Source organism: Ranitomeya imitator, chromosome 8 (genome assembly GCF_032444005.1).
Source record: "Ranitomeya imitator isolate aRanImi1 chromosome 8, aRanImi1.pri, whole genome shotgun sequence".
Classification (NCBI taxonomy): domain Eukaryota; kingdom Metazoa; phylum Chordata; class Amphibia; order Anura; family Dendrobatidae; genus Ranitomeya; species Ranitomeya imitator.
In genome coordinates this window covers 36,436,554-36,452,380 of record NC_091289.1, presented here as the reverse complement: position 1 = coordinate 36,452,380, position 15,827 = coordinate 36,436,554, and the positions used below count along the sequence as shown (strand labels likewise).

Below are 15,827 nucleotides of genomic sequence, written 5' to 3'. Positions count from 1 at the left end.
GGATTTATTAACAGATGCATAAATCTTACAAACCAAAAAGTTTTGTTGCTCAGTTAAATTTTTATAAATTTTAAACATAAAAGTGTGGGTCAATTATTATTCAACCCCTAGGTTTAATATTTTGTGGAATAACCTTTGTTTGCAATTACAGCTAATAATCGTCTTTTATAAGACCTGATCAGGCCGGCACAGGTCTCTGGAGTTATCTTAGCCCACTCCTCCATGCAGATCTTCTCCAAGTTATCTAGGTTCTTTGGGTGTCTCATGTGGACTTTAATCTTGAGCTCCTTCCACAAGTTTTCAATTGGGTTAAGGTCAGGAGACTGACTAGGCCACTGCAACACCTTGATTTTTTGCCTCTTGAACCAGGCCTTGGTTTTCTTGGCTGTGTGCTTTGGGTCGTTGTCTTGTTGGAAGATGAAATGACGACCCATCTTAAGATCCTTGATGGAGGAGCGGAGGTTCTTGGCCAAAATCTCCAGGTAGGCCGTGCTATCCATCTTCCCATGGATGCGGACCAGATGGCCAGGCCCCTTGGCTGAGAAACAGCCCCACAGCATGATGCTGCCACCACCATGCTTGACTGTAGGGATGGTATTCTTGGGGTCGTATGCAGTGCCATCCAGTCTCCAAACGTCACGTGTGTGGTTGGCACCAAAGATCTCGATCTTGGTCTCATCAGACCAGAGAACCTTGAACCAGTCAGTCTGAATCCTCCAAGTGATCATGAGCAAACTGTAGACGAGCCTTGACATGACGCTTTGAAAGTAAAGGTACCTTACGGGCTCGTCTGGAACGGAGACCATTGCGGTGGAGTACGTTACTTATGGTATTGACTGAAACCAATGTCCCCACTGCCATGAGATCTTCCCAGAGCTCCTTCCTTGTTGTCCTTGGGATTAGCCTTGACTCTTCGGACAAGCCTGGCCTCGGCAGGGGAGGAAACTTTCAAAGGCTGTCCAGGCCGTGGAAGGCTAACAGTAGTTCCATAAGCCTTCCACTTCCGGATGATGCTCCCAACAGTGGAGACAGGTAGGCCCAACTCCTTGGAAAGGGTTTTGTACCCCTTGCCAGCCTTGTGACCCTCCACGATCTTGTCTCTGATGGCCTTGGAATGCTCCTTTGTCTTTCCCATGTTGACCATGTATGAGTGCTGTTCACAAGTTTGGGGAGGGTCTTAAATAGTCAGAAAAGGCTGGAAAAAGAGATAATTAATCCAAACATGTGAAGCTCATTGTTCTTTGTGCCTGAACTACTTCTTAATACTTTAGGGGAACCAAACAGAATTCTGGTGGGTTGAGGGGTTGAATAATAAATGACCCTCTGAAAAGACTTTTCACAATTTAAAAAAAAAACAAAAAAACAAAGAAATAACATTCTTTTTTGCTGCAGTGCATTTCACACTTCCAGGCTGATCTACAGTCCAAATGTCACAATGCCAAGTTAATTCCAAATGTGTAAACCTGCTAAATCTGCAGGGGGTTGAATACTACTTGTAGGCACTGTAGCAGCCACGTAGTATATAACACAGGCGACGTAGTATATAACACAGGCCACGCAGTATATAACACAGGGCACATAGTATATAGCACAGCCCACGCAGTATATAACACTGCCCATGTAGTATATAGCACAGCCCACGCAGTATATAACACTGCCCATGTAGTATATAGCAGCCAAGTAGTATATAGCACAGCCCATGCAGTATAACACTACCCATGTAGTATATAGCACAGCCCACGCAGTATATAACACTGCCCATGTAGTATATAGCACAGCCCACGCAGTATATAACACTGCCCATGTAGTATATAGCAGCCATGTAGTATATAACACTACCCATGTAGTATATAGCAGCCATGTAGTATATAACGCAGCCCACGCAGTATGTAGCAGTGTGGGCACCATATCCCTGTAAAAAAAAAAATACCGTAATTAAAATAAAAAATAGTTATATACTCACCCCCTGGGATCCAGCGAAGCTCCGACGATGTGCTCGCGCCTGCTGCCATCTTCCGTTCCCAGGATGCATTGCGAAATTACCCAGATGACTTAGCGGTCTCGCATTACTGTACAATACAGAGGGGACATGTAAAAACTATAGAAGATATTATAGAGTAACTCATTTAACTCATACACTGGTGATGTGTTGCGGTGACCTGGCATTATTAGTGGCATGGTGTCAGGATGCGATGTTTCGCTCAGTCAATCCAAGGCAAAAGTATATACACATGGTATCACTTAGGCGCAGTCGCCAAGATTTCCAAGGCAAAGCTGTGTCAGGAAAACGCTATGTACTGTAGATGGAAGGAGAGAGGAGCTACAGGCAGAGCTCCTCCTGTCTGCATAGAATCTTATGAGCACCAACTGTCGTCTCCTATCTCAGTAATGGGAAAGGGTCTTCACTGAATACACAAAAGGGTGAAACCGGCCCTACAGAAAGGCTCAAATTTAGAGTAGATGGTTACTTATATATAATTGGAAACCAGGCAATTGTATTAGCTATAAATGCAGCAAAGCAACTCAGATCGATTCCATTTATATTTCTCTATAGGTATTCTCATTGTTCGTTGCAAAATCTTATTATTCTTCCACCACGTGCCCGCACTGCAAAACCTTATTATTCTTCCATCTCGCGACCGCGCTGCAAAACCTTATTATTCTTCCACCACGTGCCCGCACTGCAAAACCCCATTACTCTTCCATCTCGCGACCGCGCTGCAAAACCTTATTATTCTTCCACCACGTACCCACGCTGCAAAACCCCATTATTCTTCCACGACGTGCCCGCACTGCAAAACCCCATTATTTTTCCACCACGTGCCCGAGCTGCAAAACCCCATTATTCTTACACGACGTGCCCGCGCTGCAAAACCCCATTATTCTTCCACCATGTGACCGCACTGCAAAACCACATTATTCTTCCACCACGTGCCCGCACTGCAAAACCCCATTATTCTTCCACCATGTGCCCGCACTGCAAAATACCATTATTCTTCCACCATGTGCCCGCACTGCAAAATACCATTATTCTTCCACCACGTGCCCGCACTGCAAAACCCCATTATTCTTCCACCATGTGCCCGCGCTGCAAAACCCCATTATTCTTCCACCATGTGCCCGCGCTGCAAAACCCCATTATTCTTCTACCACGTGCCTGCACTGCAAAACCCCATTATTCTTCCACCACGTGCCCGCGCTGCAAAACCACAATATACTTCCACGACGTGCCCATGCTGCAAAACCTCATTATTCTTCCATCACGTGCCCACACTGCAAAACCCCATTATTCTTCCATCATGTCCCCACGCTGAATTACAGAGAAACTCCCCCAGATCAATTCCCACTTTCCAAACTATCCAGTCATTTGTAAATTAAGATCTTAGCAGGAAGATGCACCAAGATCCACATCACTTTTACAACCCAGCTTGAAATCTTTCAAGAAACAATACAAAAGAAATGGGACAATAATAACATTACTGTAGCTTTCCGGGGGGTACTAGCTTTCATTGACGAGATCAAGTAAGGGCTTGTTCCTATGCCTCATATGAGTGTTATCCAGCTGTGCACATTCTGATTTTTTTTCTTCAGAATGAGCGTTGGATCAAAATCAGCAGTGTAAGTCTAGGGGTCCAAGAAAAAAAATTAGACTGCACTTGGATGTCATCCGAGTGCAGTCCGATTTTCACAGTGTCAGAAAGGAGAGGATGGAAAGCGTTTAGTTTTTCTCGTATGCGGAGAGACAAAAGAATCAAACTCATCGGTCTGTTTTTTTTCATATGTGAAAAATACTGATAATGGAATGAGCGCTTAGTATAGGAGGATGAAGCCATGTTCTCATGCCATGCTGCATTATTGACACATTACGGTTTTGCTTAATTTTTTTTAACAAAAGTAAAACTCAGTGTTTTACAGTTCCAGCAAAGGTGAACTAAATTTCTGAAGTCTCATGCACACGGATTACTTTTTCCTTAGGGTGCATGCCCATGATCGGGAATAGTAATATGTGTTGCAAGTGCGTTTACGGGTCACTTCCGTCTGTCCTTCTGTCTGTCTGTCACGGATATTCATTGGTCGCGACCTCTGTCTGTCATGTAATCCAAGTCGCTGATTGGTCGTGGCAGTCAGCCCTCACACAGGGTTAATGCCAGCGTTACCGGAGCGCGGTGTAACGCACTCCGGTTACGCAGCTATTAACCCTGTGTGACCAACGTTTTACTATTGATGCTGCGTATGCAGCATCAATAGTAAAATGATCTAATGTTAAAAATAATTAAAAAAATAAAAAATGATATACTCACCTTCTGCCGCCTTTCCCTCTCCTCGCGACGCTCCGGTGACCGCTCCATGCAAGCGGCAGGTTCCGGTGGCAAGGATGGTATGCAACAAGGACCTGCCATGACGTCACGGTCATGTGACCGCGACGTCATCACAGGTCCTGCGCTCATACCAACCCTGGGACCGGAAGCTGCCGAGTGCACCACACATAGGCGACAGGACTACAAGGGGCCCTCGGAAGGTGAGTATATGTTTCTTTTTTATTTTTTAACCTGTTACATACGTGGCTGGGCAATATACAACTTTGTTGGGCAATATACTACGTGGCTCTGTGCTGTATACTATGTGGCTGTGCAATATACTACGTGGCTGGGCAATATACTACGTGGCTGGGCAATATACTACGTGGCTCTGTGCTGTATACTACGTGGCTGGGCAATATACTACGTGGCTGGGCAATATACTACGTGGCTGGGCAATATACTACGTGGCTGGGCAATATACTACGTGGGCTGGGCAATATACTACGTGGGCTGTGCAATATACTACGTGGGCTGTGCAATATACTACGTGGGCTGTGCAATATACTACGTGGGCTGTGCAATATACTACGTGGGCTGTGCAATATACTACGTGGGCTGTGCAATATACTACGTGGGCTGTGCAATATACTACGTGGACATGCATATTCTAGAATACCCGATGCGTTAGAATCGGGCCACCATCTAGTGTATATTATAAAAATGATTCATTTTTATTTATAAGAATCGTATGGTCTACTGGATTCATGGATAATTTGAAGGCTGGAAATGATATTCTAGCAGAGAATTGCATCACATCCATCACCTGCCAACATGGCACTGTGGGCATGATGCATTCAGGGCACTAATGGCCCAAAGCCGTCACTTTGTTCCTGAAGTGTTATCAATTTCTGAACACTAACAGGAATCTTGATCTTCTTCCAACAAATCAACTAATGTGCATCCGAACAAGGATCGGCTCCATGAAGAAAGATCCGATGCTGACAAGCAAATATACAAAAAGCATCCAGAAGCATCAGAAGTATTGATCTGGCAAGAAATAAAGTCCATCACTTTAGGAAAAAGAAAACTATATTATACCAATATTTTTATTTATCCAACGATTGGTCCCTGGAGCTGTGGGTCAGGACCCAGTGTACAAGGAAAGTAGGAAATTGTGGCCAAACTAAACACCAAGTATAGGTTCAGGTGTAGTGATGAGCGAACGTCCTCGGATAAGGTGTTATCTAAGCATACTTGGGTCCTAACCGAGTGTCTTCTGCGTCACATTACTGAGGTGACAGTTGGTGTTTTTAAAACTCAATGGAGAGGGGAGGAGCTACACACATTCTGCTGCAAGATCCCCTGAGACAAGAGATACAGGTCTCCATAGAACATTATGAGCACCCACTGTCATCTCATATCTCAATGATGGGAACGTTTGTATTTGCTGAAGACACATTTTACCCATGAATTAAGGATTTTGAGAATGAAAGATCAGTCCAGGGGGAGAAAGAAGCAGATTTTTTTTTAATATACAGGGTGGTCCAAAAGTAGGTGGACAGTATGTGTAATAGGGTTATGAAGGGGGGATTTATCAAACATGGTGTAAAATGAAACTGACTCAGCTGCCCTTAGCATCCAATCAGATTCCACTTTTCATTCTTCACAGACTCTTTGGAAAATGAAAGGTGGACTCTGATTGGTTGCTAAGGGCAACTGAGTCAGTTTCACTTTACACCATGTTTGATAAATCCCCCCGTTCATAACCCTATTACACATACTGTCCTACTTTTGGACCACCCTGTATATTACAACTTCCCTTATTTTCATGTGCAATAATTTAGGGAGGAAAAACAAACATAAATATAAACACATTGATAAAAAATTAAGTTAGTTACTCTTTAAATGCATGTAATTGAGGCCAATTATAATTTTTTCTAAATTAAAAGTTTTTCACAGTTTGCTTTCTGTAGCCTGTGTGCTGCACTATTGCTGGCTGCAGAACGAGTTAAGTGAGAATCCCTCAGTGAGCTGGAGTTTGTGACTTATCTGTCTTTTTCTGAGCTCCTCTCAACGTATTTAATAACCATAGACCACATCAAAGTAGAATTTATTTCCATGCACATTGTACTTTGATGTGGTCTGTGGACATAAATCAGCGGAGAGAGGAGCTCAGAAAAAGACAAACACCAACTGACTGATGGATTCTCAGTTAACTCATTCTGCAGCCGGCAACAGACAGGCTATAGAAAGCAGACAGTGCAAAACCGATAATGACACCCAGGTGCAAAAATGATTTTTAACCTCAAATACATGCATATAAAAGTTTATAAAAAGTCTACAAAAAAAAAAAAGTGGACAACCCTGGTAATGCACTAATAAAGGGATATGATATAAACTTCAACCTTAATTACGTTTTTCCAATGTGTCCATAATTTTTATTTTTTTTTTTTAAAGTTGTCTTGTCATTTTAGGATAATTAGACCAGACTAAAGAAATCCAGATCAGCAAATTAGCCGGACTGTCCTAATACGAGCTGATGGCGATCATATGCTGCGGGGACACAGCCAGAAAAAAGTATTTTATTATTCTTAATTTCACCATACTTACCATACTTGAGCGCCTGCAAAAAAAGTAAAAATAATAAACCAACCGTATACTTACTTTCCGCTGTAGTTCAATTAATAACGAATGTCCCATGACGATCTCCTCTATAGAACAGTGACATCGGGTAATGTCACTGCTCTATAGACCCTCCAGTGACACACTGACAGGAGACAATGGCTCCTGCAGTGCATCACTGAGGTTACCTTAGTTCAGAGTCTCACTTTATGGCAAAGCTGTGTGGGAATTTTCCCACACAGCAGTGCCACAAGTGAGACTAGGGACTATTTTCTCACAGGGGCGGAGGAACACATTGTGGGGAATACATTGTGGAAGGATACCTTTCATCACTGTATTCCTGGAGCCCCTGGAGAGCGGTCACATCAGCTGATGTGGCTGCTCTCCACGGGAGATCATCGTGGGACACTCGTTTTAATTGGATATCTGCAGATCAGGGAGTATAGTGTTGGTTTATTATTTTATTATTTGTTACAGGTGACAATGGCTTTGGTTATAGAGGTGACAAGGTGATGGTGAGTGTGTAATCTATGTTATGTTATATGTACTGTATGTCTATATGTATTGTATGTACTGTATGTATGTACTGTACGTATGTTATAAATGTTGCATGTTCTGTATGTATGTACAACATGTAGCATGTTGCATGTAGCATGTTGCATGTAGCATGTTGCATGTCGCATATTGCACGTCACATGCAGCATATTGCATGTGACATGTTGCATGTCATATGTTGCACGTCACATGTTGTATGCCGCATATTGCATGTTGTATGTCGCGCGTTGCATGTTGAATATGTTGCATGTTGTATGTTGCATATTGTATGTCGCATGTTGTATGTCACATGTTGCATGTCGCATGTCACATGTTGTATATCGCATGTTGCTGATCAGCTGTTTGTAAGAACCAGACTAGTGACCGGAGATAACTCCCGATCACGTGCACGGCAGTTCTCGCGATAAAATAAGTTATCGCGAGAAGTAGAACTGAGGTGGACGAGAAGACTTCCCGCGGCGTGACAGGTGAGTCGGCAGACATGCGTAGTAAGCTGCGGTTACGCAGTTTCTACTGATGTGACTAATTATTAGATGCGGTTTTACCGCATCTAATGATAGTCTATGATAAATTTACGGCTCGGCGACAGAGCGTCGCCGCATTGTAAACCGACATGCTGCGTTCTGAAAAGACGCACCGCATGTCCGTTTACACGGGTCTGCCGCCTGCGTGTTTTACCGCATAGTGGAGACGGGATTTCATGAAATCCCCTCCACTATGCTGTAACATCTGGACGCTGTGTGTTTGACGCTGCGGCTCTACGCAGCGTTTCCTGAACGTGGAAACACACCCTTAGGAGGTAATAGATCGCTCCAACGATCCTGGTCAACTTTAAAACAGTGCTTACAAGCTCAAAAGAAAGAAAAAAAGAAAAAGCTTTTTTTATATTATTATTTATTTATATAGCGCCATTGATTCCATGGTGCTGTACATGAGAAGGGGTTACATACTGTAAGTGTTATCTCTAATTTGTAAGTAATTAACAATGACAGACTGATACAGAGGGGCGAGGACCCTGCCCGTGCGGGCTTACATTCTACAGCAGTGTTCCCCAAGTCCGGTCCTCAAGAGCCACCAACAGGTCATGTTTTCAGGATTTCCTTAGAATTGCACAGGTGATAATTGCATCACCTGGACAGGCAAGCATTCAATGACCTGTGCAATACTAAGGAAATGCTCAAAACATGACCTGTTGGTGGCTCTTGAGGACCGGAGATGGGGAACACTGTTCTACAGGATGGTGGGAAAGGAGACAATAGGTTGAGGGTTGCAGGAGCTCCAGTGTTGGTGAGGCGGTAGCTCCAGTAGTGGTGAGGAGGCAGCGGGGTCAGTGCACGCTGTAGGATTTCCTGAAGAGATGGGTTTTCAGGTTTCGCCTGAAGGATCCAAACGTGGTTGATAGTCGGATGTGTTGGGGCAGAGAATTCCAGAGGATGGGGGAAGTCTTTGGGGAAGTCTTGGAGGCGGTTGGGTGAGGAGCGAATAAGTGTGGAGGAGAGAAGGAAGTCTTGGGAGGACCGGAGATTACGTGAGGGAAGATATCGGGAGATTAGTTCAGAGATATATGGAGGAGACAGGTTATGGATGGCTTTGCAGGTTAGTATTAGTAATTTGAACTGGATACGCTGAGGGAATGGGAGCCAGTTAAGGGATTTGCAGAGGGGGAAAGCAGAGGAGTAGGGAGGAGAGAGATTAATTAGTCGGGCAGCAGAGTTAGGGATGGACTGGAGAGGTGCGAGAGTGTTAGCAGGGAGGCCGTCGAGAAGGATGTTTCAGTAGTCGAGGTGGGAGATGATGAGGGCGTGCACAAGCATTTTAGTAGATTGACGGTTGAGGAAAGGGCAGATTCTGGAGATACTTTTGAGCTGGAGGCGACATGAGGTGGAAAGAGCTTGGATGTGCGGTTTGAAGGACAGGGCAGAGTCAAATGTTACTCCGAGGCAGCGGACTTCCTGTACGGGGAAAGCATGATGTCGTTAATTGTGATAGAAAGGTCAGGTAAGGAAGATCTATGGGATGGAGGAAAGATGATGAGTTCAGATTTGTCCACATTGTATTTGAGGAAGCGAGAAGAGAAGGAGGGTATGGCTGATAGACACTCTGGGATTCTGGAGAGCAGAGAGGTGACGTCTGGGCCAGAAAGGTAGATCTGAGTGACATTAGCATAGAGGTGGTACTGGAATCCATGGGACTTTATGAGTTGTCCCAGGCCAAGATTGAGAAGAGTAAGGGTCCTAGAACAGAGTCTTGGGGGACTCCAACAGAGAGAGGGTGGGATTAGGAGGTAGTGAGGGAGTGGGAGACGCGGAATGTACGGTTGGAAAGGTATGAGGAGATCCAGGATAGGGCGAGGTCTTTGATGCCAAAGGAGGAGAGGATCTGTAGTAGGAGGCATTGGTCAACTGTGTCGAAAGCAAAGGACAGGTCTAAGAGGAGGAGTACAGAGTATTGTCCGTTGTCCATTATATATAATAATTAGGGAACTAAATATGGGTTGTGCTAAAAAAAAAAAATCCTTGGATCATTACTTGCCATCCATGAGTCCAATGAGGTGCAGCTGCTCCGATTTCTGTCTGCCGTTGACGGTGCTGCGGTCAATCATTGCAATCAGCGGCTCTGCCGATGTACATGAGACGAGCCATTGAGCTCAGTGATGAGATGACCAGTTGGGGTGGGTGCTGCCAATATAGAGACACAGGTGAAATGTTGGGGAGCTGGAGCTATGGTGGGCACGGAGTTTGCCATTTTACATTATAGGGACTGTTTTTTTAATCCCCTTTAAGCCGCCGTCATAGTCCGAACCTAAAAGGGTCATAGATGAAGTTAGGGAATGTTGGGTACGACTTGTTTATGCAAACTTGGCCATAAAAAGCCAAAAAACAAGGTCTACATGTACCCCGTCAGATGGAGAAAATTATGGAAACGATGCTCCCTCCGCCCATCAGGACTCTAAGATCAGCAGCTTGGACCTCATCTTATAGCCTGTACATCACAAGCTGCATCTGTGGCGTTTGCATGATACATAAAGCACATTCCCCGCTTCCATTATAGCGGAGATCTAAACAATTCCGCTCCGACACCCATCCCATAAACAACAAACCAATTACACAGGGAAATGAAGCAGACGGAAGGGAAAAATGGAAGTTAAAATTGATTCTAGCATCGGTTAAAAAAGGAGCAATAAATACTTTTCCAAGGGTGAATTGTCACTCCCCAAACGCAGAAAAACACATTTAACATTGGAAATGGGTGCAAACCTTAAAGCCAACCATAAAAAGGTCACACCGCCCGAGGAAGGCCGCAAATCAATGTTATAACTTTGCGAAAAAGAGTCATCTAAATGCCAACCTCGTAATACGCCCTTACCGCGAAGGGTACCCTATAAACCAAAGGGACATTAATACATTATAGGCCCAGCCATAAAACACGCCGCCATCTGACTACTAGTATTCAATCCCAGGCTGCGGCAGTATGTACGGCTAGGCGGTTATACATATAAACCAATTCTATTTTCTGGAACTTACTGGTATATCATTTCACCCTTTAATGACCAGTCATTTTTTCAGTACTTATCTGAGGCCATACCTTTATTCCTTTCACTATGTTTCTAGTCCCGTTTTTGGGGCGCATATTAATGTCTAATTTTGCATACAAAAAAAAAGTGCATTGAAAAATTGGGTTTCGTTTTTTTTTTTTTTTTTTTTAATCTTAATGTGTCACATTAATTAGAGGACACAAGGTTGCAGTCTCTAACTTTTACTGGTAAGAAGCAGCCACAGTACAGGGTACAGATCACAGGTGACGATGCGGACCGGCCAGCCTGGAAGCGATTCGGAGATCCCCCTAGCCAGGTGGGGTTGGAAGCCTTCCTTTCTGCTCTGTGTTGTAGTCCCCTTCTGCCTAAGGCTTCACACAAGGTCCTCACTTTCTCTCTGTCCCTTTTGGTAGGACACTACCCGCACGGCAGGCAACTCGATCCTTTCTACATGTACAGGTCCTTCTCAAAAAATTAGCATATAGTGTTAAATTTCATTATTTACCATAATGTAATGATTACAATTAAACTTTCATATATTATAGATTCATTATCCACCAACTGAAATTTGTCAGGTCTTTTATTGTTTTAATACTGATGATTTTGGCATACAACTCCTGATAACCCAAAAAACCTGTCTCAATAAATTAGCATATTTCACCCATCCAATAAAATAAAAGTGTTTTTTAATAACAAACAAAAAAACCAACAAATAATAATGTTCAGTTATGCACTCAATACTTGGTCGGGAATCCTTTGGCAGAAATGACTGCTTCAATGCGGCGTGGCATGGAGGCAATCAGCCTGTGACACTGCTGAGATGTTATGGAGGCCCAGGATGCTTCAATAGCGGCCTTAAGCTCATCCAGAGTGTTGGGTCTTGCGTCTCTCAACTTTCTCTTCACAATATCCCACAGATTCTCTATGGGGTTCAGGTCAGGAGAGTTGGCAGGCCAATTGAGCACAGTAATACCATGGTCAGTAAACCATTTACCAGTGGTTTTGGCACTGTGAGCAGGTGCCAGGTCGTGCTGAAAAATGAAATCTTCATCTCCATAAAGCATTTCAGCCAATGGAAGCATGAAGTGCTCCAAAATCTCCTTATAGCTAGCTGCATTGACCCTGCCCTTGATGAAACACAGTGGACCAACACCAACAGCTGACATGGCACCCCACACCATCACTGACTGTCGGTACTTGACACTGGACTTCAGGCATTTTGGCATTTCCTTCTCCCCAGTCTTCCTCCAGACTCTGGCACCTTGATTTCCGAATGACATGCAAAATTTGCTTTCATCAGAAAAAAGTACTTGGGACCACTTAGCAACAGTCCAGTGCTGCTTCTCTGTAGCTCAAAAGTGGCTTTACCTGGGGAATGCGGCACCTGTAGCCCATTTCATGCACACGCCTGTGCACGGTGGCTCTGGATGTTTCCACACCAGACTCAGTCCACTGCTTCCTCAGGTTCCCCAAGGTCTGGAATCGGTCCTTCTCCACAATCTTCCTCAGGGTCCGGTCTCCTCTTCTTGTTGTACAGCGTTTTCTGCCACATTGTTTCCTTCCAACAGACTTACCATTGAGGTGCCTTGATACAGCACTCTGGGAACAGCCTATTTGTTGAGAAATTTCTTTCTGGGTCTTACCCTCTTGCTTGAGGGTGTCAATGATGGCCTTCTTGACATCTGTCAGGTCGCTAGTCTTACCCATGATGGGGGTTTTGAGTAATGAACCAGGCAGGGAGTTTATAAAAGCCTCAGGTATCTTTTGCATGTGTTTAGAGTTAATTAGTTGATTCAGAAGATTAGGGTAATAGGTCGTTTAGAGAACCTTTTCTTGATATGCTAATTTATTGAGACAGGTTTTTTGGGTTATCAGGAGTTGTACGCCAAAATCATCAGTATTAAAACAATAAAAGACCTGACAAATTTCAGTTGGTGGATAATGAATCTATAATATATGAAAGTTTAATTGTAATCATTACATTATGGTAAATAATGAAATTTAACACTATATGCTAATTTTTTGAGAAGGACCTGTATTGCTGTTACTTTGGGTGTTAATGGTGGACAGGGGACTTGAAATCTCCTGCCCACCGGTTTCTGCTGTGGGGCATACAGTTACCCCCACAACCTCGGTCTTCCGGCCACCGGTTACTTGCAATTCAGCATGGAGGGAGCTCAGTTGCAGCTCCCCTCCAGCTCTTCACTCTCCTTTGCTTCCCTTCTCTGTCAGTCTTCTACAAACTGCTCTGTCTCTCTCATCATTTTCCAGGAGCTGCAGAACCACTTGACTGCACAGCCCCAGCTTTCCATTCCTCACTCTCCTCTCACAATCTCACTAAGGGTACGTTCACATTTGCGGTTTGCGCCGCAGCGTCGCCGCCGCAACAAAACGCATGCGTCGTGCGGCCCTATCTTTAACATTGGCGCCGCATGGGGCCGCATGTGCATGCGTTGTGTTGCGTTTTGTTGCGTTTTACGCCGCATGCGGCGTTAGGGCGCACCTGTCTGGGCGCGGCAAACGCAACATGTTGCATTTTTCGGGCGGCGCCGACCTTTTAAAAAATGCATGCGTCGTGTTTGCGTCGTCGATGCGCCTTTTCCCCCATAGACTTGTATTGACAACGCAGACGACGCAAGTACCTGCGTCGTGGTGCGTTGTACGACGCATGCGTTTTCCAATAAAAAATGCAAAACATTGTCTAGACTTTGTCTAGACACAAAAAACAACCTATATATATATATATATATATATATATATATATAAAAGAAAAAGGGGTTTGCCATTGTCTTTCACAAGTCATCAACCAAGAGAGAATCTGGAGAGAATCTGCTTTCCAAACTTGTAAGTATATATTTCTCTTTGCACATTTTGTATTCTGTGTTTTATTTCTTGATTTTTATTTATTTTTGCAATGTTTGGTCTGTGCTATTTTACGGTTATGGGTTGTTATTGAAAAATTGTTTTTCTGGTTCTGATGTTCTTCTGGCTTTATATGATTACGTTTATTGTCTTTGGCCTTTTTTTTTTTTTTTTACGTTGGTTTTGGATTGGTTTTGTGTTTTGTTCTTGTGTCATGTGGTTGTTCAATGTCTTGATTTTGGCTCATTTTTTCTTGTAAAATTTCAGGTGCATGTTTTTCTGGTTTCTATTGTTGGTGGTAACTGTGTGGCATTTTCTTGGCTCATGTCTTGCTGTGTTTTTATTATGCTGTTGGCTTTATTTTTTCTTTCCTTGAGTGTATTTTCTTGCTGGTGGGGGGGCTACATTTATGATGTCTCATTTGTATTGTATAGTTCCGTGCTGCTATGCCATTATAGTTTCAATTGTACTTTCCCTTTATTTAAAAAAAAAAAAACTCTGATGTTTTTACGTCGTTTTCCGTATGGCATATATCTTCCTTCATTGACTGTTTGCATTGCCAAGTGTGTAGTATAATTTTTTTTGTTTTATTTTTTTTGGGTGGTGCCCTTTTTTAAAATTTCATGTGTTTTCTTTTCTATTTGACTATGGTTTATCTTTGGGTTGCTGTATATTTTTACAGCGGTTGTCCCGTAATGTTTATTGCTTATTATCTAGAATGGTATTTATTGCCTTTTTCTGATGTCTTTTGTCACCAGATGGTGTTTTTTTGGATCATGTCTTGTTGCAATTGTAAAGTATGGCGTTCATTATTTTGCTATTTCATTGTCCTTTTTTGTGCCTGTAATGTTTTTTTTAGAAAGTTATGATATGTAAAAATTTGGACATAGGTGTCTATTTTTCCTTAATTTTGTTTGGGTCTATTCTTGTATAGTTTCTTCTATTGTCTTCTCTTGCAATGTATGGCGTTGTGGTGTCGCTTTCAGATTTTTGCATTGTCCTATCAGTCAACAGTCAATTGTGGCTGTTTAAATTTTTGTGCCTATTTTATTGTATGTGCCATAGTTAGGTTTGGATGTGATTTTTTATTCCATTTTTTCATGGCAGAACAAACTTGCAAGAATGGCTACTGTTTCAGAATCTAGCCAATCGGCGCAGGGGAGTGCGGTGAGTAATTATGTCCATTTGCTTACTATACGCTGTCATTTGTAGTATTGAAAATAATTTCTTTATACAATTTTTACAGGCTTCTTCAAGTGAGGGGGAGCAGCGAGGTCAGGGCCAAGGTGTGGCGTCAGGACGGCGAGTGAGTATTTTTTTTTTAACAATTTTTTTTTTTTTGAGTAGCATCCTGCTGTGCGGAACATTACATTTGAGTAGCATCCTGCTTTCACTAGGGATGTTTAGTAAGCTTACATTATAACTTTTCAGGGTATCAAGTATTGGGGGAAGGTAACAAAGGTGAAACTTTCAGAACAAAAACATTCCAAAATACAGGTGTAGAAACCATCAATATACATATATCAAATGGCAAAGGATAGGGCCAAGGTACATATCATGACAGGTGCTGGTGGTTGTTAATATTTGCATATTTCTAACTTTTTTGGTTTGTAATTTTTCTAGGTTTCACAACGGGACCAAGGAGTCATTGATGTGGAGCTCCTGATCTCCAGCATCCAGGAGCGTGGCCCGTTGTGGGACAGCCGTGACTCCCGGCACATGGACCAGGTGGTGTTGAGGTGTTTGTGGGTAGAGGTGGCAAAGTCGCTGTGGGAGGGCTTTGACATTGCTCCAGCCAAGGACAAAGCCAACTTTGGTGAGTATTGCTGATACGCCGTGCTGATACGCTGCTATGACCCACCATCTTTCCAGGATAAACACAACCGTGTGTGATGCAATCAACGCCTAAAGTTTGCATCGCACACGGTTGTTTTATCCTTTTAAAATGCTAA

The 15,827-nt window shown here is 43.3% G+C and overlaps 2 protein-coding genes across 4 annotated transcripts in view; one reads left to right on the top strand and one right to left on the bottom strand.

The window, feature by feature from the left end:
• WNK2 (WNK lysine deficient protein kinase 2) overlaps positions 1-15,827 on the bottom strand; it is a 171,206-nt gene that overhangs the window by 108,552 nt on the left and 46,827 nt on the right. The window lies entirely within an intron of this gene.
• LOC138647427 (uncharacterized) overlaps positions 1-15,827 on the top strand; it is a 65,019-nt gene that overhangs the window by 4,560 nt on the left and 44,632 nt on the right. Inside the window, exons 2-3 of the mRNA XM_069736416.1 lie at positions 15,088-15,181; positions 15,499-15,691. Of these exons, the coding sequence (XP_069592517.1) occupies positions 15,088-15,181; positions 15,499-15,691 (287 nt within the window). The remainder of the gene's footprint in view (positions 1-15,087; positions 15,182-15,498; positions 15,692-15,827) is intronic.